Raw genomic sequence first — 24533 nt, forward strand, 5'->3', positions numbered from 1 at the left:
ATTCCCCATACGTATACTTTATGTTGGCATCATTTTGGAAATGTAATTTTATTTTTTTAGGATATTAGAAGGCTTAGAATTTAGAAGCAATTCTTAAAATTTTTAAGAAAATTTCCAAAACCCACTTTTTAAGTACCAGTTCAGATCTGAAGACACTTTGTGGGGCTTACATAGTGGAAACCCCCCATAAATGACCCCATTGTAGAAACTACACCCCTCTAGTTACTCAAAATTGATGTTACAAACTTTGTTAACCCTTTATTTATTTGAAACTCAATATTTATTACCCAGATTCTGCGGTTAACAGAAACAACCCACATATGGTCGTAAACTGATGTAAGGGCGCACGGCAGGGAGCAGAAGGAAAGGAACGCCATATGGTTTTTGGAAGGCAGATTTTGCTGGACTTGATTTTAGATGTCATGTCCCATTTAAAGTCCCCTGATGCACCCTTACAGTAGAAACTACCCAAAAGTTACCCCAGTTTTATTGGTACTATTTTGGGGGGACATATGATTTTTAATTGCTCTATATTCCGTTTTTGTGAGGCAAGGTAACCAAAAAATTGCTGTTTTGGCACCATTTTGTAATTTTAAATTTTTTAAAAGATTCATCTGACAGGGTAGATCATGTGCTAATTTTATAGAGCAGGTTGCTACGGATGCAATTATATAAAATATGTCTACTTTCTTTGTTTGTTTGTTCCAGTTTTACATAAGCATTTAAAAAAAAAATATATGTTTTTGTGTGTCCATTTTCTGAACGGCATATTTTTATTTATTTTTTCTGCCCATCAAGACGTGCAGGGGCTCGTTTTTTGCAGAAAGAGCTGAGGTTTTTATTGGTGCCATTTTTGGGTACATATGATTTTTTGATCATTCATTATTTATGGGGCAAGGTGACCAAAAAATTGGCTGTTTTGGAACAGTTTTTATTTATTTATTTTTACAGCATTAATCTGAAGGGTTAGGTCATGTAACAGTTTTTTAGAGCAGATCGTTACGGACATGACAATACTTAATACATATACTTTTTCTCATTTATTTAAGTTTTACACAATAATAGCATTTTTTTAACCAAAAAATCATGTTTTAGTGTCTCCATAGTCTGAGAGCCATAGCTTTTTTATTTTTTGGACGATTGTCTTAAATAGGGTATATTTTTTTGCGGGATGAGGTGACGGTTTGATTGGTACTATTTTGGGGAGCATATGCCTTTTTGATCGCTTAGTGTTGCACATTTTGTGATGTAAGGTGACAAAGATGGGGTTAGATCATGTGATATTTTTATCGAGCATGTTGTTACGGACGCGGCAATACCTAATAAGTACACTTTTTTTATTTATTTCACTTCAACACAATAGTATATTTGAATTTAAAAAAATATGTTTTAGTGTCTCCATGTTCTGAGAGCTATAGTTTTTTTCTTTTTTTGAGCGATTTTCTTATGTAGGTCTAATTTTTTGCGTGATGAGGTGACAGTTTTATTGGTACCATTTTGTTTAACATACGCCTTTATGATTCATTTGTGTTGCACTTGTTTGTGATTTTAATGGTGTTTAGCAGACGGGGTCGATCATGTGATATATTTATAAAGATAGTCGTTACGGACGCAGTGATACCTAATATGTGTATTTTATTTTAATTTTTTTCATAAGAAAAGGCAATTTATTTTTTTAATAATTTTTTTTATTTATTTAGTTATTTTTACTTTTATTATTTTTACTTTTTTTTATCAAGTCTCACTTGGATCTTGAAGATCTAGTGGGGATGATGGCTACACTATACTTTGCAATGCTCTTGCAATGCAAAGTATAATACTATCAGATTACCTGTAGATGGCAACACTGGACGCCTGTGCAAAGCATCCGGTTGACATGGCAACCACCGGGTGCTGCCATCGCAGCGCTGCAGCCCCGATGGTTGAGAGAGGGAGCCGCCTCCCTCTATTAACCCCATGTATGCTGCTACCGCAGCAACTGAGGGGTTACAGCAGAGTGTCAGCTTACAGCTGACACTCACTGCTGATGACATCGGCTCAGGAACGGAGCCGCCGCCATCAAATACAGCAGGGGACCGCATCAGGGGCAGGGGCAAAAATGGGGGCAGCGCTGGAAAAAGGGGAGGTATGGCTAGCATGGAGAGGGCGCAGATGGGGGCAGGATGCATGGATGGGGGAGGGGGGGACCGCATCAGGGGCAAGCGGGGACACATGGCCGAGGCAGGGCTCGCATGGGAGGGGATGGAGGCGCACAAGAGAGGGCACAGATCGGGGGGCACCTGGACACATTACCTGATTTCAGGCTCTGATCTGCGCTCTGCAGGCACTTTTACACTACGGCAATACGATTGATTAGTCTGCACAGACTAACCAATCGGGTAAATCTATGGCAAGGGACCACTCTGATTGGTCTCTTGCTGGCATTACTGTACAGTTTTGCAGCGCTTGGATTAAAGAGCTGCCATAATGTTTATATACGTGCTATCTGCACGGGGTATGTGCAGCTAGAAAGTATATAGCCATATGGCAGTCGGGAAGGGATTTAAAAAAATTGTTGCACATAGTGCTATTAACAAAAATATATATATACAGTACAGACCAAAAGTTTGGACACACCTTCTCATTCAAATAGTTTTCTTTATTTTCATTACTGAAAATTGTAGATTCACACTGAAGGCATCAAAACTATGAATTAACACATGTGGAATTATATACATAACAAAAAAGTGTGAAACAACTGAAAATATGTCATATTCTAGGTTCTTCAAAGTAGCCACCTTTTGCTTTCATTACTGATTTGCACACTCTTGGCATTCTCTTGATGAGCTTCAAGAGGTAGTCACCTGAAATGGTCTTCCAACAGTCTTGAAGGAGTTCCCAGAGATGCTTAGCACTTGTTGGCCCTTTTGCCTTCACGCTGCAGTCCAGCTCACCCCAAACCATCTCGACTGGGTTCAGGTCCGGTGACTGTGGAGGCCAGGTCATCTGGTGCAGCACCCCATCACTCTCCTTCATGGTCAAATAGCCCTTACACAGCCTGGAGGTGTGTTTGGGATTATTGTCCTGTTGAAAAATAAATGATGGTCCAACTAAACACAAACCGGATGGAATAGCATGCCGCTGCAAGATGCTTTGGTAGCCATGCTGGTTCAGTATGCCTTCACTTTTGAATAAATCCTCAACAGTGTCACCAGCAAAGCACCCCCACACCTTCACACCTCCTACTCCATGCTTTACGGTGGGAACCAGGCATGTGGAGTCCATCCGTTCACCTTTTCTGCGTCGCACAGATACACGGTGGTTGGAACCAAAGATCTCAAATTTGGACTCATCAGACCAAAGCACAGATTTCCACTGGTCTAATATCCATTCCTTGTGTTCTTTAGCCCAAACAAGTCTCTTCTGCTTGTTGCCTGTCCTTAGCAGTGGTTTCCTAGCAGATATTCTACCATGAAGGCCTGATTCACACAGTCTCCTCTTAACAGTTGTTCTAGAGATGTGTCATTGACCTGTCTCTAATCTGAGCTGCTGTTAACCTGCGATTTCTGAGGCTGGTGACTCGGATGAACTTATCCTCTGCAGCAGAGGTGACCCTTGGTCTTCCTTTCCTGGGGCGGTCCGCATGTGAGACAGTTTCTTTCTAGCGCATGATGGTTTTTGTGATTGCACTTAGGGACACCTTCAAAGTTTTCCCAATTTTTCGGACTGACTGACCTTCATTTCTTAAAGTAATCATGGCCACTCGTTTTTCTTTACTTAGCTGCTTTTTTCTTGCCATATTACAAATTCTAAAAGTCTATTCAGGAGGACTATCAGCTGTGTATCCACCTGACTTCTCCACAACGCAACTGATGGTCCCAACCCCATTTATAAGGCAAGAAATACCACTTATTAAACCAGACAGGGCACACCTGTGAAGTGAGAACCATTCTTCAGAAATTTTCAAAAACCCAATTTTTAGGGACCAATTCAAGTCTGAAGTCACTTTTTGAGGCTAACATAATAGAAACCACCCAAAAATGACTGCACTTTAGAAACTACACCCCTCAAGGTATTCAAAACTGATTTTACAAACGTTGTTAACCCTTTAGGTGTTGCACAAGAGTTATTGGAAAATGGAGATTAAATTTGAGAATTAAAATTTTTGGCCAAATTTTTCATTTTAATAAAAAAAAATTCCAGTAACAAAGCAAGGGTTAACAGCCACACAAAATGCTATATTTATTGCCCAGATTCTGTTGTTTGCAGAAACATCCCATATGTGGCCGTAAACTACATGGTAGGGCGTAGAGGGAAAGGTGTGCCTTGTGGTTTTTGGAAGGCAGATTTTACTGGACTGGTTTATTTACACCATGTGCCATTTGAAGCCACCCTGATGCACCCCTAGAGTAGAAACTCCATAAAAGTGTCCCCATTTTGGAAACTATGGGATAAGGTGGCATTTTTGGGCGGACTATTTGTAGGGTACATATGATTATTGAATTATCTATATTACATTTTTGTGAGGCAAGGTTACCAAAAATAGAAATTCTGAAATTTCATCTCCATTTGCCATAAAATGTTGGGGAACATCTAAAGGGTTAATAACGTTTGTAAAATTAGTTTTGAATATCTTGAGGGGTGTAGTTTCTTAGATGGGGTTGCTTTTATAAAGTTTCTACTCTAGGGGTGCATCAGGGGGGCTTCAAATGGGACACGGTGCCCCCCAAAAACATCCATCAAAATCTGCTTTCCAGAAACCATACAGCGTTCCTTTCCTTCATCGCCCTGCCGTTTGGTTATACAGCAGTTTACGACCACATATGGGATTTTTCTGTAAACTGCACAATCAGAGTAAAAAATATTAAGTTTTGTTTGGCTGTTGTCCCTATGTTATTGGAAAAAAACTGATTAAAAAAATTGCTGTTTTGGCACCATTTTTTTTTTGACTGTGTTCATTTGAGGGGTTAGGTCATAAGGGTATTTTTATAGAGCAGATTCTTATGGATGCGCCGATACCTAATATGTCTACTTTTTTTATTTATTTATGTTTTACACTATATTATTTTTTATAAACAAAAAAAAACATTTTAGTATCTCCATAGACTGAGTCATAATTTTTTTTTTGTTTTTAGCCGATCATCTTAAGTAGGGGCTTATTTTTTGTGGGATGAGAGGACATTTTTATTGGCACTACTTTGGGTGCATATGACTTTTTGATCGCTTGCTATTACAATTTTTGTGATGTAAGGTGGCAAAAAAAAACTTTTATAGAGAGATTCTTACGGACGCTGCGCCCCAAAAAAAGTTGTGGGGGAGGGAGGGGCAGGAATGCAAGCTGCAGTACCCCTGGGGGTCTAGGGTCACACAGCTGTGCTGTGGACCCCAGACACTCGATTTAGAATGATGCAACAATTTATTTTTTATTTATTTTTCACTAACTTTCCCTGAATATCCCTGCCTAACCTAACCTTTCCCTATACTTTCCCTAAATACCTTGGTGGTGCTGGAGGTGCTGGGGCACAAATGGGGGTGCTAGCTGATGATCCCTGAACAGATGGGGTTGCTGGCTCTGGAGATCGATGTGCAGCGCTCCTCTCTCCTCGGCTCCCAAACTGAAAAGGAGGAGGAGAGGAGCGCTGCTGTAATTTGAAATGCCCGCCCAGCCGACCAATGAGATGTCACCATCACCTCTCAGGATCTCAGGATGGTGATTGGTGGTGTATTATCTCTGGATTGACCTGCGGTTTGCTGCGATCGCTGACATGGGGGGGTCACAGGACCCCCCCAGCGCATTGTCCCCAGGTCCCTGCTCAATGGGCGGCGGTGATCGGAACTACACATGACGTACCGGTACGTCATGCATCCTTAAGTACCAGGACAACATACAGTACCGCTATGTCATGTGTCCCAAACAGGTTAAGGCCTCCTCCACATGACTATATTCATGTTTTGGTCCACGGATCTGCAAAATACGATTACCATCCATGTGCATTCATTTTTCTCACTCCCATTAGTAGACATGCCTATATTTGTTCACAAAACTGACAGAATAGGACATGTTTAGAGTTCAGCAGACACCTGGATGTTCGGGTTCGATGGGCTCGCCCGAACTTCACAAAAAAGTTTGAGTTCGGGACCCGAACTTGACCCCGAACCCCATTAAAGTCAATGGGAACCTGAACTTTTCAGCACTAAAATAGCTGTAAAAAAGTCATGGATAGGGAAATGCCTTTAAATAACATAAAATACATAAAAATAAAAAATAAGAATCTTGATCTTTAAGGACCAGGTCCATATGAAGTAGGAGGTTAAGGAGGCAGTGGATGTGGCGGTGTAGGTGGAAGCGGCGGTGGAGGAGGAGGAGGTAGCCAACACTGGTTTTTGGTTTGATTTTTATTTATTTTTTGTTTAAATTTGGGTACACCCAAAACATTGTGAAATATAACCTGTTAAACCCCCTTCAGCCATGCTAAACAATAGCTCAGACAATACACTGGCTGCAGGCCAAGCCAGCACCTCCCAGGCGTAAAGGGCAATCTCAGGCCATATGCCCAATTTGTAGACCCAGAAGTTGAAGGGGGCAGACCCATCAGTCAGTACGTGTAGGTGTGTGCACACATCCTGCTCCACCATGTCGCATGTCCCGTGATGTCCAGGATCCAATTAGATATTTGCTCTATCAACTTTCGATGTTCTTTTCTGCGCCTACCATGTTGATCATGGTTAGCGGCGAATCAGTGTTCCACGCAGGAGAGGGAGAAAAGAAGACCACATCCAAGGGAGGTCAATGGCTGCAATATGATCAAGCTGAAATGTGGGAAAAATTATTAAAGCAGACGGATTGAATGAAAGGGCCAATTAAAGACAAATTTTAGAAATGTAAGTCCCTGTCACCTATGCAGAGCAGGGGTTTATTCACAGCAAAAATGGTAAAATGTCACCCAAGAATGTAACAGAAACTAGTAGAGCAGGGGTATATCACAGCCAAAAATGAGTGAATGTCACCTGACAATGTAATAGAAAAATTAGTGAAATTTATTAACCTGTCTACTAGGTAGAGCAGGGGTATATCACAGCCAAAAATTGGTGAATGTCCCCCGAAAATGTAACAGACAAATTAGTGAAATTTGTTTACCTGTCTACTAGGAAGAGCAAGGATATATCACAACCAAAAATTGGTGAATGTCACCCGAAAATGTAACAGACAAATTAGTGAAATTTGTTTACCTGTCTGCTAGGTAGAGCAGGGGTATATCACAGCCAAAAATTGGTGAATGTCACCCGAAAATGTAACAGATAAATTAGTGAAATTTGTTAACCTGTCTAATAGGAAGAACAGGGGTATATCACAACCAAAAATTGGTGAATTTCACCCAAAAATGTAACAGGCAAATTAGTGAGATTTGTTAACATGTCTACTAGGTAGAGCAGGGGTATATCACAGCCATAAATTGGTGAATTTCACCCAAAAATGTAACAGACAAATTAGTGAAATGAGATAAAATAAAATACGTACAAATTTAAAAAAATAATCTTGATGTGTGAGGTGTAGGTCTATATGGAGTAGGAGGTTGAGGAGGCGGTGGACGTAGTGGTGTAGGTGGAAGCAGCGGTGGAGTAGGATGCGGTAGCCAACACTAGTTTTTGGTTTAAATATTTTTTTTTTATTAGGTTACACACCAAAAGAGTGGATAATATAAAAAATGGAACAATGAGCAATTGCGCTGTAGTATAACAATGGCTGGGTAAGGCTGGGATCCATGCCTGGTTCATTTTAATGAACGTGAGCTTGTCCACATTGGCTGTGGACAGGCGGCTGCGCTTGTCTGTGATTGTCTGTCACGTTCAGATAATACACTGGTTTCAGGGCAGGCCAGTACCTCCAAGGCGTAAAGGGCAAGCTCAGGCCATGTGCCCAAATTGGAGACCCAGAAATTGGAGGTAGTAGACCCATCATTTAGTAGGCGTAGCCGTGTGCACACATACTGCTCCACCATGTTGGTGAAATGCTGCCTCCTGCTAAGACGTTCCATATTAGCTGGTGGTGCATAGGCATATGGGAAAGACATGCAAATGAGCAGAATCTGCCTTGTTTTTCAGCTGAAAAATCATTTGCATGGTAAATTTGCGATCTACACTACTCATGAACAGCGCCATCTATTGGTTTCATAGTCTTATGACAAGATGATTACTCTTGTCATAAGACTATGAAACCAATAGTTGGCAAAGTCAGTTTTTGATATAAATTTCCCCATACGTTTCTAAAGCAAGTTTATAAGTACCTCGTACAATAAGAATGGTCAGCATCTGGGAAATGTAACAGATATCAATACTAAATGTTATTTGTAAATGATCAGAAATCATAGACATAGTGACAATTACAAATGAATCAAGTAGAGAGACTTTAAAAACTTCACGACGTACACAAGAATATTTACCTGGATGCTTCTCTTCACCGTTGTACATGTTTCTTCTAAGTTTGCCTCAAATTATTGCTAAGGCGATACCTTTAAGTTGGAATATTTACGCTTGAGAGGTCATAGCTGTTAGACCTAATTGATCCACTGATGTTGGAGTCATCTTAAAGTCTTGGTCAATAGCTTCCTCTGTGTTTAATTGATAGATTTGCTTCATGAGCATAGAGTGTAAATGATTTTGTGTGGTTACTGAGTAGTTATTCCACAACATACCTGAAGACCTCATAAAATACCTTTCTTGTGTACATGGTACATTTTATAGAGTACTAGCAGAAGGACCCAGCTTCACATGGGTATATTTAATCTATTTCATTTTATGTTTCTGTGTGTCGTAAAAAGATATCAACAGTTTCCCCCATAACAGTGATCTCTACAGTACCTGCCCCTTTAACAATGACCTCCACAGTTCCCCCCCTTTAACAGTGATCTCCACAGTGCCCGCCCTTTTAACAGTGACCACCATAGTAGCTGCCCCTTTAACAGTGACCTCCACAGTTCGCGACCCTTTAACAGTGACCTGCACAGTGCCTGCCCCTTTAACAGTGACCTCCACAGTGCCCGCCCCTTTAACAGTGACCACCACAGTGCCCAAGCCTTTAACATTGACCGCCCCTTTAACAGTGACCTTCAGAGTGGCTTCCCCTTTAACAGTGACCTTCACAGTGCTCGCCCCTTTAACAGTGACTTTCACAGTGCCCGCCCCTTTAACAATGAACTCCACAGCGTCCGTCCGTTTAATAGCGGCCCCTGACCCTCATGCATATAGCAGTGTAGTTGTGCCGTCATACGTCATATGACTGAATATCTAAAGGGGTTGGCCACTATATAAGTACTTTACACTACATAGTGGGAGGTAGGGTAAAAAAGAGTTTCCTAATATACTTTTTTTTTTTTTTATGGTAATGTTTTTAATAAGCCGCGCCTCCCTCAGCCCCGCTCTGCGTGCAGCCAGTTCGTCCATGGCTGAACGAGACATGGAGGAGCTTTAGAGAAAGCTCGTTCATGGCTTTATTCTAACTGCACATGCACTGCTTTTCCTATTATGAGCAGGGCATGCCCAGTCTGCCCCTGCCACTGGCGCGCTCCCTGCTCTAACTCTGTCTCTACAACTGGCTTATTCCTGTCAGAGTTCGGAGCGGGAAGAAAAGTAAGAGCGCGTCTGATCCCTGACGCGCTCTTACTTTTCTTCCCGCTCCGAATCCTGACAGGAGTAAGCCGGTTGCAGAGACAGAGTCGGAACAGGGAGCGCATGTGTATTTAGAATAAAGTCATGGACGAGCTTTCTCTAAAGCTCCTCTATGTCGCATGCAGCCATGGACAAACTGGCTGCACGCAAAGCGGGGCTGAGGGGGCGGGGCTCATTATAAAAACATTACCATTCGGATTTTTTTTTTAATAAAGTATATTAGGAAACTCCTTTTTACCCTACCTCCCACTATATAGTGGAAAGTACTTATATAGTGGCCAACCCTTTTAAGGACCAGCAAACTGCTTAAACCTGTGATCAGTTGTCATGGCAACCTGGAGGACTTCTACTGGCTAATAAGGGACATGTGACCGTGTAAATGGCAGTTCGGATTTAAGTGAAAGGCTTGCTGGCTTCTATTGGCTAATGCAGGTAATTTTTGGAGAATATCTCAGGAACGGAAAGTCCTAGAGAGCTGAGACCCGGTCTAAAATATTCACGGACAGTTGATGTACCTGAGTGCCAAATTTTGTGAAGATCAGTCCAGTTATTTGGGCATGCATAAAGATCGTCCCAACAGACAGACGTGCAGACAGAAACTCATCTCTTATATATATAAAAAATAAGTTTCTGTCTGCCTGTCTAGACGTCTAGACGTTCTTTATAAGCGACCAAACGACTGGACCGATCTTCACAAAATTTGGCACACAGGTACATCAGGTGACAAGGAAGTTTTTAGACCGGGTCTCAGCTCTCTAGGACATACTGTTCATGAGATATTCCCAAAAAATGTCCTGCATTAGCCAATAGAAGCCTGCAAGTCTTTCTCTTCAAATCCCAACTGCCATAAACACAGTTTTACTCCAGGTTTCCATAACAACCCAGCCATTTTTCTTTACTGCTTAAAGGGGAGGGCACTGTGGAGGTCACTGTTTTTAAAGGGGCGGGCACAGTGGATGTCACTGTTATTAAAGGGGCAGGCACTGTGGAGGTCACTGATTTTAAAGTGGCGGGCACTGAGGAGGTCATTGTTATTAAAAGGGTGGACACTGTGGAGGTCACTGTTATTAAATGGGCGGGCACTGTGGAGGTCACTGTTATTTAAGGGGCGGGCGCTATGAAGGTCACTGTAAAAGTCACTGTTAAAGCGTCGGTCACTGTGAAAGTCACTGTTAAAGGGGCGGTCAATGTGAAAGTCACTGTTACAGGGGCGGCTACTGTTAAAAGGGCGGTCACTGTTAAAGGGGCGGTTATTGTTAAAGGGGCAGTACTGTGAAAGTCACTGTTAAAGGGGCGGTCACTGTGTAAGTCACTGTTAAATAGGTGGTCACTGTGAAAGTCATTGTTAAAGGGGAGGTCACTGTGAAAGTCACAGTTAAAGGGGTGTCCACTGTTAATGGGGAGGTCACTGTGAAAGTCACAGTTAAAGGGGCGGTCATTGTGAAAGTCACAGTTAAAGGGGCGGTCACTGTGAAAGCCACTGTTAAAGGGGTGGTCACTGTGAAAGTCACTGCTAAAGGGCCGGTCACTGTGAAAGTCACTGTTAAAGGGGCGGTCACTCTTAAAGGGGAGGGTCTGTTAAAGTCACTGTTAATGGGGCGGTCACTGTGAAAGTCACTGTTAAAGGGGCGGTCACTGTGAAAGTCACTTTTAAAGGGGGGGCACTGTAGATGTCTCTGTTAAACGGGCGGGCACTGTGGAAGTCACTGTTAAAGGGGCTATCACTGTGAAGGTCACTGTTAAAGGGGCGCCACTCTGAAGATCACTAAAAGGGGTGGTCAATTCTCAAGGGGCGGTCACTGTTAAAGGGGCGGGTGCTGTGGAGGTCACTGTTAGAGGGGTAGGCACTGTTAAAGGGGTGGGCACTGTTAAGGTCATTGTTAAAGGGGCGGGCACTGTGGAGGTCAATGTTAAAGGGGCGGGCACTGTGGAGGTCATTGTTAGAGGGGCGGGTACTGTAAAGGTCACTGTTATGGGGAAACTTTCGATTTCTTTTTTCAACACACGGAAACATAAAATGAAATAGATGAAATATACCCGTGCGAAGCCGGGTCCTTCTGCTAGTTTTATATGTATATATAAGAGATTCTGTTTCCATTCCTGATATGAACTTCAGAGATAAAGAACTGAGATCTATTGGTATCTCAAATAAATAAACTATCACTTTATGTATTAATGCTACTACATATATTTACTACCTATAGAATAGTAATTACCTGCCTAATCCCACCTAATATTTTGACATACCAGAATCAGAAGAAGCACATTTTTTAAAACCCTATTTAAGTATATTAAGTATAGTCAATGGATATACTACATTGCATTGAATCCGAACACCCAGTAATTTTGTATTCACATTACATTCACTTGCCATGTGCAGGAAAACAATCCAATGTGCTTGTTATTCTGCCAGCCATGAGCCCTTATTAATGGGGTGGGCACTGGAAATACAGTATGCTCCGGGGCTTAGTTATACAAAGTAATTAAGAGCTCATTGAAGTGACAAATTATCTGACATTTTGAAACCTGTTACATAGCTTTGTTTTTCTATAAAAAGTGTACCTTTTGAATATCAAGGCAATGACATAGTCTGGATTTACTTTTATTCTCCAGTCACATTCCTTTCCTGCAGGATAAGGTTGAGGGTAGTTTGGTGATAAAATAACACCCGCTGGGCCTGTTAGGTTTCCACCACATGCAGCTGTCATAGCAAGACAAAAAGAAACCAAATCAATTAGATGTTAATCTATAGAACAGTATATTACAATTACACCATTTGTTTGTAAGCACTTCCTGGATCAATATTAGTATACAAACCAATTAGCCTGGTCTTTCAATTCAAATGTATTTAAGGTAATGGTAAAACTGTTTCTTAGGCTACATTCACACGACCGTGGTGTTTTTGTGGATCCGCAAATGCAAATTGCGGATCCGAAAAGAAACGGATACTGCCCATGTGCATTCCACAATTTGCGGACCGCACATGGCCGCCGCTGTCAAAGAAAATGCCTATTCTTGTCTGCAATTGTGGACAAGAATAGGACATGTTCTATTTTTTTTGCGGGGCAGCGGCACAGAGCAACGTATGTGTACAGTACACGTTGTGCTGTCCTCTTCTTTTGCAGCCCCATAGAAATGAATGGGTCAGCACCCGTTCCATAAAATTGCGGAAAGGATACAGACTCATTCATACGTTCGTACAAATGTAGCCTTATGTGAATATTTCTTAACGTTAAGGACTATGGGGGAGATTTATCAAACTAAACTGGTGTAAAGGAAATCTGGCTTAGTTACTCAAGCAACCAATCATATTTCACCTTTCATTTTCCAAAGAAGCTCCTAAAAATAATAGGTGGAATATGATTGGTTGCTATCAGTGTTGAGCAAAGTTGAAAATTCGATTGGCTGCTTTGTGACAAATTACATCATCACAAAGCGCATTTCTTTGTATGTAGTGGGTGCAATGACGGGGAATGGTGATTTGTATCGCCCAGCCCTACCCTCATCATTGCCCCCAACGTTTATCACTGAATGTGACATCTGAGATAAAAAATTAGGGTATTCAGGGGTTAATCAGTTAAAAAAATTAAAGTCACATTATCTATTTAATTGTGAACAGCCCGCCACAGCCATCTTGATTGAAGACACCGTGAGAAATCTTGTGTGGTGAGGTCAATGATGACGTCATCACGAGCGAGATTTTGCACAGTATTTTCAATGAAGATGGCAATGGCGGGCTCTACATGCACAAATGGATATGGTGAGTATGTTTTTTGTTTTTACAACCATTTCAATGAAAATGTATTTGTTAACATGACAAGAGAGGAAATTTGACTTTGACTATGTCTACTTTGAATACTTCGATTTGCTGAACACTAGTTGCTATGAGCAGCTAACCCAGTTTTCCTTTACACCAGGTTTGATAAATCTCCCCCATTGTCTTTAAAACTGTGCTAGAAATTGTACCCATGCACCATAGAGGAATTAGTTATTATTTTAATTGTGTGCTAGCATTCCCACAAAAGACCACAAAAAATGTGGATTTTTCACTAATTTGTATTAAAATTGACATTGGCACCCAAAGTTTAAAATATCACATGATCTGTGATTCAAATGTTCACTAGAATGAAATCACCTGGAGGCATGTCTATACATAGGATAGAACAATACAATATCTATTAGATTAAATATACCTATGCAGGTTGGAGGGTCTGGTTGCCAAAAGAATCTGTTATTTAGCTGCACACACATAATTTTAGTTTGTCCTTGGAGTTGATATCCAGGGTCACATTGAAAATTGATGGTATCTCCAGGTTCTCTGCTGTCTCCATATCTGGTACCATTTTGAGGAATTCCAGGGTCATTACAAGTTGATGCAACAGAAGCTGTGGGGAACAATATGAAACTATGTAAAAAAATATAATGTTCTAATGATATTTCACATTGCATTATTCATGCATTTACATGGTAGCACACTCATTTTTCTAAATGACAATGATTGCATTAATGTATCAACTAAATGACTAAATGACTAAAAGTCATTAAGATGAGAGAGGTTTTTATAGTACTAAAATTATTTTATGTTCTTTATGTTTCACATAAATGGTAAGAAACACAAAAACAGCTCATGCACACTAGTGATGAGTGTCAGGGGCAATATTCGAATTTGGCTAATATTTTGCTAATATTTTGTAGAATATTTGATATATATTCGAATTTGAGATTTTATTCTTGATTGCGAAAATCAGCAATGTAATATTCGCGCAATGCGCGCAAAATACAGGCGTGGGTCACTTATGCTGCATTTTTAAGCTGGTATAAGTTTCCTGAAACTGGAGAAAATGGTTGGCATGGCAGAACATTAGAACAGCTTTATATGCAGATAGAGTGCTCCTATATATTTGCGCTTGCGAATTTTCGGCAATTAATGATGCACATATTTTTCCGCAATATGTGCAACTTGTAAAATCACAGCACTATGTCTGTAGCATGTATTTATGGACAGCAGAACCTATCAGCTACACTATAGATCAATCTAACATACACTGACTATCTCCCCCTAACTATAATACATATATATATATATATATATATATATATATGTATAGAGATGGAAATTCAAGGCAGCACTCCTGGTAGTAGATTGTTTGGGTGCCAGCGGTGGAGTCACCTTGCCAAGGTGTACCATATAGAATAAAGAATGACACCGCAGCACATCCGTTTGGTGAAAAAAGTGGGACCCTTTATTCACCTATGCAACGTTTCGGTCCGCTTGCTGGGACCATTATCAAGCTTGATAATGGTCCCAGCAAGCGGACCGAAACGTCGCATAGGTGAATAAAGGGTCCCACTTTTTTCACCAAACGGATGTGCTGCGGTGTCATTCTTTATTCTATATATATATAAATATATATATATATATATATATATATATTAACTGTCTAATGTAACACAACAAAGCACAGAGCACAGTAATGACACTGCTGTCTCTTTCATAACTGCAATAAACTTTAGAAAATAGCTGCTGGGGAGGTTCTTATATTGTAAGGGGTAGGCAACTTTTCTATTGGTTGCTAGGGATGTTGCTAAGCTGTGACAAAGTCTTCTCATTGGACCACAAGCTAGAAGACGGGAGGGATGATCACTTAATGTGTACTGGGTTAAAAAAACGAACAAAAAAAACCTAATATATAGCGCTATATTCTAAATATTCACAAATTCTCAAAGTGCCGATATTCACGATTAAAATTTGCTATTCGAATATTCACGCTCAACACTAATGCACACGGCCATTACTTGGCTGTGACTGTATTGCGGTCGCATACAGCGGGTCCTCAATGCACAGGCACCGTCCGTGAGTGCCCCATGTGCATCCCACATCATGGATGCGGACCCATTCACTTGGATGGGTCCGCAATCCGGGACATGCGGTGTGGTGGGGAACGGAGGCACGGATCGGAAGACAACAAAATAATTGCAGAGTGCTTCCATGGGTTTTCTGTCCGTGCCTCCACACCACAAAAAGTAGTGCATGCACTACTTTTTTGCGGTTTGGAATTTTGGAAGCGCATCACATACCCCATTCAAGTGAAAGGGTCTGCGATCCGCATGTGGCGGCCCCCACGGTCAGTGCCCATGCATTGCAGACCTCAATTTGCAGTCATGGGGCCGGCCAGCACACGGTGTTGCATGAGCTCTTATGCTGAAGGTTTCACTATAAAACTACTGAACTATGTATATAAAATAATAATATTAATAATCATAATAATCATAATATTTAGTAAACAGTGGATTTGTAGTTCCATTTGAGACACAATGCTAGCTTCATACTTGCTAATCTTACTAAAGTATTATTTAGATTATTTATAAAATGTGTTTTCTACATAACAAAAAAATTCAATTACTGTAAAAATAAATAAATAAATCATAATGCAGCAATGTGAGATGCTTAAAAACATAGCAATTTTTTTTTAGCAAATATATATTCTAAAAAGGAAGAAGGGGAATAATAAATTGCACAGGGCAGGGGTAGATATCTATCAGAGACCCACCATATAGGTATCACAATGGTGGACAAAGCCCCTGAACTCCACCACTAGCCCTCAATGTACAAAACAGGGAACAATGGTCATGTACAACACAGTGACAGTTGACCAAGCCACCCACAATCAGTTACAAATGTGGTCTGCAACAATTTATATAAATGTATCCACTATAAATATCACAACATGGACTCAATGTAACTCTACAGTCCAAATGTGAACGCGGATACAAGATGCACAAACACTCCAGCTGACTTTCCCAGCTGATTTGCAGCTGATTGCAGACCACATGTAAAAAAGAAAAAAAATTCTGCCAGCTCAAAAATAAACGCAAGCCATACTCTAAGTGTGGTTACAGAAACATGGTGCCTGGCTCAACGCGTTTGTACAATCAAGTGTCGTCAGGAGCACACCCTGTAATGTCTTTTTCTAAAGATGACTTAGTAAGGGTTCACACCTGAGCGTTTTACAGCGCGTACGAACGCGCTGTAAAACGCCCTATGCCCCAAGAAGTACAGGAGCTTCTTTGGGGCGTATTGTCTCGCGTAACACCTCTGTTTTTCATTGAACGCCTCTGTGGTCAATAGCAAGAACGTGCGTACACGTCCTCAGAGTGTATAGAAGAATGACATTACACAGCCGAATGAAAGGCTGTGACTATACATAATAAGTCGATGACGTGTCCCAACAACCAGCCATAACATACACTCCTTTGAATGGACCCCTGTATAGATTAGCACACAATATGACCTAAGCATATAATTCATGCTGAATAGATAATTTTCCTCATTAAAGCATCACCATGAATGATGTACACAAGTCTCAGCAGTGAACAGGGCCAGCCATGTGTTCACATTTGGACTGTAGAGTTACATTGAGTCCATGTTGTGATACTGATAGTGGACACATTCCTAAACATTGTTGCAGACCACATTTGTAACTGATTGTGGCTTGGTCAACTGTCACTGTGTTGCACATGACCATTGTCCCCTGTTTTGTACATTGAGGGCTAGTGGTGGAGTTCAGGGGCTTTGTCCACCATTGTGATACCTATATGGTGGGTCTCTGATAGATATCTCCCCCTGCCCTATGTATTTCATTATTCCCCTCCTTCCTTTTTAGAATTTATTTTATAAAACTTTTTTGTTTTGTTTTTAAGCATCCCACATTGCTGGATTATTCATTTGTCTATAAAATTGGTGCATACCTGCAATTTTGAGAACCTATGTGAACCTGTACAAAAATTCCAATCAGAAGTCATCTAAGGCTGGACTGGAAAAACATTCCACTCCTCAGTCATTCCCATCAGTGAAATCGAGCACTTATTTACAACGAACTGAGAGCTGAGAGAACTTTATGTACGTCTGTTAAAACACTAGCACTCTATTCCTTTCGCTGCTCTAATCTGTATGATCTGCATGATCAGTGTCTGAGAGGAAGCAAAATATTATTAGCCTTAAACAGGCTGATGCCATTCAGCTTTCTGTTACACCAAGATATTGCTGGAATCTGGAGAGGTATGAGTAAGTAAAAAGTTTCCCATTCACTTCCATAAACCCCTAGCAATTTTACTATTAAAATGATTTTTTTAGGACGTTTATAACGATAATTAAGCCTTAGGATACATAATAAGTATCAGGTCGGCAGGGTTCCTAAACAATCTGCTGATTGCATACCACACAGCAGGCTCTGGGGCCAGCACTGTATACTGTGTAGTGGTGGTGCCTGGTTACTACATCTCTATCCCATTTACTTGTATGTGATTGAGCTACAATAACCTGACATGATCACTACGTAGCATTTAGAGCTGTGCTTGGGTTCTGATACACTAATGCTCTGCAATAAACTTTTCAACTAGGGTGCATGGAGTTGGACCTTTTGATATTAAAGACCAATCCGAAATTAGTGTAAAGTGAGTAATATATAGATAATAGTATTATTTAGGCATTGTATAGAGAACATTTTTGGATAAATGTCCTTGTGTTATGTGGGCATCAAGTGTAATTATTATTTGGCATTGTAAGACAGTAGTACAGTATGAAAATTTTAGCACAAAATACATGAGTTCTTGAAATTATGAGAATGGCCCTATTATGAAACAGGCATTGGTGTTAGATTGGAAGCCCTAGATGGAAAGGGGATAATTCAATAGTAAATAGAGACCAGTATAGAAACGTAGTTATAAGTATATATTAACAAAAAGGCTTCTCAATGACATGGCGGCCCACTGCTATTCAGCTGTACAGGACAAGCATGGGCATTGCATCTCTCATCTAGCTTCTGCCTGGCCACCAGACTTCAGTGTCCCATGCTGTAGATCACAATTTGGCTGTAAGTTATCTTTCTATGTGTGAGCAGATAGAGAGAATTTTACCTGCAGCATTGCAGGGGTTAATGTCCTTCGTATTCCATGCTCAGCTACTTTACTAATGAGCTCATTAGCCCTTCTATATAACTGTGCTTCTTACCTCACTTCATGGCCTGTTGAAAGGATCTCGGTAGGTCTTCTAGGTCTCTCTAGCTTGCTAGAGCTTATTAAAGAGCTATAAGCCATTTGTCAGTGGTTTCCAAAACACTGCACTTCTGGTTCCTGACCGTCTGCTGTCTGAGCTGACCTGTGGCTGTTCACTGTACTGAGCCTGTGATCCTTGCTCTAAGCTCATGAATTTGCACAAGCTCTGTGAGACCTTACTTTTTCCTGGTTCTTGATTATGTGTACTGCCTGTTCCCTCGGTGCCACACATCAGTGTCTCTGATCATCGTGGGTCAGCAGCTAATCACACTGGAAACAGCCCTGTGGCTCCCCTGCAGCAAAGGACAGATCCCTGTATAGAGGTTAATGGTTAAAAACTAGTGGAATACCAAGGTATTACCCTCAGGAATAGCCCAAAGTAAAAAAAAAAATGCTTGACACAGTGGATATGTCCATAACACTCATCCCACTGTTAATGGTTGTTCATGGTCTCAATTAAATTAGGGGTCAGACCTTGGATCTGAATTTTTTTAGGAGTCTCATCAGAGATCTTAAAAATGTGGGGTCTGGTCTTGTGTCTGGGCGAATTTTCAGGTCTGTTCTGCACAGAAAATTACTTTAATTAGAGACATTTTCACCTGTGAGTCAATGGATTTATTGATTATTCTACCTCTTACTATGCCTGATGAGAACTGTATTTATATGTATGGACTGAAAGAAAATTATATGTGGCATCTTTTTATCTACATGCATACTCTGTTTTAACTGAATTAAAGTAAGAGTTATTAGATGGATAAAAATACCACAATGGCCATTTGTTTTTTGTTTAAAAAAATTATAATAATAATTTAACCAAAAACCGGAGACACAAAATCAGAAAGTGAAGCAAAACCTAAATCAGGAGGTAGAGTGGAACCCAAAAGAAAACATGATGGTGTTTAGACATTTCTAGCTACTATCTTTCAGCCACATTAGCTCAGGAGGTCAATATACTGTATATGTCTCTCAGTTATTCAAGGCCTAGCAGTCTACATCAACATCGGCCGGGACAGTTCGCAAATGCGATTGCGATCAAATGTTTGCAAACTGCAAGTTCGTGTCGGGCCCCATTCACTTTAATGGCAGGCGAAAATCTTTAGGTCATACTTTCAGCCACCAAATACTTTCTAGAAGTGCACAAATAGTCCCACAACATGGACAGTGACATACTAGAGGGGGGTCAATGACAAAAATTCCCACCAAAAATATATATGTATTTTAATCAGGGGCCATTTTTATGCATCTTAAAGGGAAATTCTCAAAAATGTGCCCTGCTGGAGCCTTGAAAATTTTTATTTTAGGCCATGGGAGTACAGTCCCTAAAAATTAGGCATTCTCCTGAAATAAAAGAACAAGTGATTATGTGGCTCGAGCTACATTATGAGGTCAATGGATAAAAATGTTACTGTAGCCCACTGGAGTATAGGCCCCAAACATTAGGCATTCACCGTACAGAAAAGAACAATTGATTATGTGGCTGGAGGTACATAAGACGGTCATTGGATATCAATTTTACTGCAGTCCAGTGGAGTACATGCCCCAAAAATTATGCATTCACCGTACAGAAAAGATCAAGTGATTATGTGGCTGGAGGTATATTATACGGTCATTGGATATTAACTTTACTGCAGGCCAGTGGAGTACAGGCCACAAACATTAGGCATTCACCCGACAGAAAAGATCAAGCGGTCATGTGGCTGGAGGTATATTAGACAGTCATTGGATATCAATTTTACTGCAGGCCAGTGAAGTACAGGTCCCAAACATTAGGCATTCACCGGACAGAAAAGATCAAGTGATTTTCTGGCTGGAGGTACATTAGGTGGTCATTGTATATCAATTTTAATGTTGGCCAGTTAGATTACAGGCCCCAAAAATTAGGCATTCACCGGACAGAAAAGATCAAGTGATTATGTGGCTGGAGGTATATTAGACGGTCATTGGATAACAATTTTACTGCAGGCCAGTGGAGTATAGGCCCCAAACATTAGGCATTCACTGGACAGAAAAGATCAAGTAAGTATGTGGCTGGAGATAGATTACAAGGTTAATGGATATCAATTGTACTGCAGGCAAGTGGACTACAGGCCCCCAAAATTATGCATTTTGAATACCGTATTTTTCGCCCTATAAGACGCACTTTTTCACCCCCCAAAATGGGGGGGGGGAAGTTAGTGCGTCTTATAGGGTGAATATAGGTGAAACCTGGGGTAAAAAAAACATATCGGGCGCTTATATTTTACTGTGCGGACTGTACCTGTAGCGCTTGCAGCCCTGGCAGCGCTCACATGTCCGGCGGGCAGCTGGCGGCGGGCGGTGAGTGGCAGGCGGCGGTGCGGGAGTCCGATGCTGCGATCCGCAGCAGATGGTGGCATAGAGGGTGTGGTATGGGCCGGCCGGCCTCAGTAACTGCTGGGTTGTAGGGACCGGCCGGCCAAACAGCTTGTTATGAAGGAGGAAATGGAGCGCAGCAGGAGCGGGAAGACAAGGGGCGGAGCTGGCATGTGTGACAGGGAAGTCTGCTCCGCCCCTCGTCTCAGTCTTCACTGCGCTCAGTCGTCAGAGGATCGCTGGAGGATCGGTATGACTTGTTAATGCCTGCAGTGTTTTGCCAACTTCCTTCCCCCCACTTTATCCCTAAGGAATCCCAGTGTTAATAAAGTGCCACCCATAATAATAAAGTGGTGTGCCCTGCCAGAAAGACATCCCTAAGGACCCCACTGTTAATAAAGTGCCCACCTCCTAATAAAGTGGGCACTTTATTAACAGTGGTGTCCTTAGGGATGTCTTTCTGGCAGGGCACACCACTTTATTATTATGGGTGGCACTTTATTAACACTGGGATTCCTTAGGGATTTCTTTCAGCATTTTAAATGTGAAGTGGGGGGAAGGAAATGTGCATAACACCAAACTTGACAGCCCCCCTCCTAATAAAGTGCCCCCCCTCCTAATAAAGTGCCCCCCCTCCTGATAAAGTGCCCCCCTCCTAATAAAGTGCCCCCCCTCCTAATAACGCAAGCTCACTCCTAATAAAGTGAGCTCACTCCTAATAAAGTGAGCTCACTCCTAATAAAGTGAGCTCACTCCTAATAAGGTGAGCTCACTCCTAATAAAGTGAGCTCACTCCTAATAAAGTGCCCCCACTCCTAATAACGTGAGCTCACTCCTAATAAAGTGAGCTCACTCCTAATAAAGTGAGCTCACTCCTAATAAAGTGAGCTCACTCCTAATAAGGTGAGCTCACTCCTAATAAATTGAGCTCACTCCTAATAAAGTGAGCTCACTCCTAATAAAGTGACCCCCTTATTAAGGCATCATGCAGACATCCGTGGAGCACTGTCCATAATATCCCAGCCTGCCGTCCTGCTGAGTGCACAAAGCGCATGGCGTCATTGGTTGCTATGACGCCCTGCCCTTCGTGCACTCAGCAGGACGGGATTTCACGGACCATGCTCCATGGATGTCTGCATGACGCCTTAAAGTGTCATTGGATCCCCCCCCCCCTTTCCCAATAAGTACGGTACCGTATGTCAGCAGCATATCTCCCCCATAACATTGTGTTAGTGGCAGATCCCCCCCCCCCTTAACATTGTCATCCACTGATGTTCTTAGCTACAGTACCCCCATAATTGTAATGCTAACAGTTCTTCCATTACTGTATTCTATTGCAGAAAATTACGGTAGTCTCCTGCTGCATATTGTACCGTACATTTCTGAGCGATGTCAAAGCAGAAAAGGCTTTCTTATAAAATTCCTTTTAAACTAGAGGTGATAAAGTATGCCAAAGAGCATGGAAACAGGGCAGCAGAGAGACATTTTGGGCCACCTCCAACTGAAAAGATGATTCGTGCATGGAGGAAACAAGAGGATCGGTTGGAGAAAGCGGAGAAAAGTAAACGCACTCTTCGTGGATGTGCTGCAAAGTGGCCACAGCTAGACGTGGACATGAAAGAGTGGATCACATGTCACAGGAACAACGGCTTCTCAGTATCCACAAAAATGATCATCTATGAAGCCAAACGTCTTGCTGCAGAGAAAGGCATTGACGACTTCACTGGATCGGCATCATGGTGCTACAGATTCATGAGGAGATGTGGCCTTGCTATGCGCACCAAAACAAGAATTGCCCAAAAAATGCCCAAAGAATATGAGTCCAAGATTCTTTCTTTTCATAAATTTGTGCTGGACTCAAGAAAGAAACATGGCTATGAAATAGGCCAGATTGGGAACATGGATGAAGTTCCGTTAACCTTCGATGTTCCATCGAATAGGACCGTCGATGTGAGAGGCGCAAAAACCATAACTGTGAAGACCTCTGGACACGAGAAAACGCATTACACGGTTGTCTTGTCCTGCAGCGCAGATGGCACCAAACTGCCACCAATGCTGATTTTTAAAAGGAAGACCATGCCAAAAGAGGTGATCCCACGAGGAGTGATTGTCCATGTTCACGACAAAGGGTGGATGGACGAAAATGGCATGAAAGTATGGATCGAAAAGGTGTGGTCCAAACGCACTGGAGGACTTCTGAAGAAACCTGCCCTACTAGTGCTTGACCAGTTTAGGGCACATATCACCGAATCCACAAAAACAAGATTTAAGGAAGTGAACACCCATCTAGCGGTAATTCCTGGGGGGCTTACCAGCCAGCTATAACCTCTGGGCGTTTCCATTAATAAGCCATTTAAAGTGTTCATGAGGGAGGAATGGAACAAGTGGATGGCAGCCGGGAACCATGACCTGACTCCCACTGGACGGATGAAGAGGCCCATCATCACCCAAGTCTGTGAGTGGGTGAAAACATCATGGCAGGCAGTTAACGAGGAAATCGTCGTCAGATCCTTTAAAAAGTGTGGCATTAGCAATGCCTTGGATGGCACTGAGGACAATATGCTGTACGACGAATCTGAAGGCAGCGATACTAGTGATACTGAGCCACAAAGTGCGATTAACCTGGACAGTAGTGATGAGGAGTTTTTGGGGTTCCCTGATGAATAGAGGAGTACTGTACCTGGACATTTAAGTCAATAATGATGGTTATTAATGCTGCTGGTTACTACTGTTAATGTTTACATTGTTAAAATATTGGTCTGTTATTTTATTAAAAGTTTTGACACACCTTTTGTCAAAATTATTTTTTTTTCCTATTTTCACCCTCTAAAACCAGGTGCGTCTTATGGGCAGGTGCGTCTTATAGGGCGAAAAATACGGTACATAAAAGAACAAGTAAGTATGTGGCTGGAGTTAGATTACAAGTTCATTGGATATCAATTTTATTGTAGGCCAGTGGTCTATAGGCCCCAAACATTAGGCATTCACCGTACAGAAAAGATCAAGTGATTATGTGGCTGGGGGTATATTAGACGGTCAGTGGACAACAATTTTACTGCAGGCCATTGGAGTAGAGGCCCCAAACATTAGGCATTCAGTGGACAGAAAAGATTAAGTGATTATGTGGCTAGAGGTATATTAGACCTTTTTACTGTATTCCAGTACAAATATATGTCAAATACATATGTTTAAAATAATTAAAAATATAAAATTGGATTAAAAAAATGGCTAAGAAAATCCCCACTCTTAAATAAACCCCAAATGATAATAGGTGAAATTCGAGAACACGTGGTCATCACAGGTGTTGAATTTCTCCGAGGCCCCAACAACTAGGCCCCAACAACTTGTCATTCACCGTACAAAAAAGATCAAGTGATTATTTGGCTGGAGGTATATTAGACGGTAATTGGATAGCAATTTTACTGTAGGCATGTGGAGTATAGGCCCCAAACATTAGGTATTCACCGGACAGAAAAGGACTTTTATGCCGCTGTATTTACATA

At 41.5% G+C, this 24533-nt stretch overlaps 1 protein-coding gene across 1 annotated transcript in view; it reads right to left on the minus strand.

Moving 5' to 3' along the window:
- CSMD1 (CUB and Sushi multiple domains 1) overlaps positions 1–24533 on the minus strand; it is a 2061198-nt gene that overhangs the window by 544957 nt on the left and 1491708 nt on the right. The window contains exons 27-28 of the mRNA XM_044291097.1: positions 13839–14030; positions 12208–12346 (exon numbers count right to left, since the gene is read on the minus strand). Coding sequence (XP_044147032.1) covers positions 12208–12346; positions 13839–14030 — 331 coding nt within the window. The remainder of the gene's footprint in view (positions 1–12207; positions 12347–13838; positions 14031–24533) is intronic.

This window comes from Bufo gargarizans, chromosome 4 (genome assembly GCF_014858855.1).
Source record: "Bufo gargarizans isolate SCDJY-AF-19 chromosome 4, ASM1485885v1, whole genome shotgun sequence".
NCBI classification, from domain to species: Eukaryota; Metazoa; Chordata; class Amphibia; order Anura; family Bufonidae; genus Bufo; species Bufo gargarizans.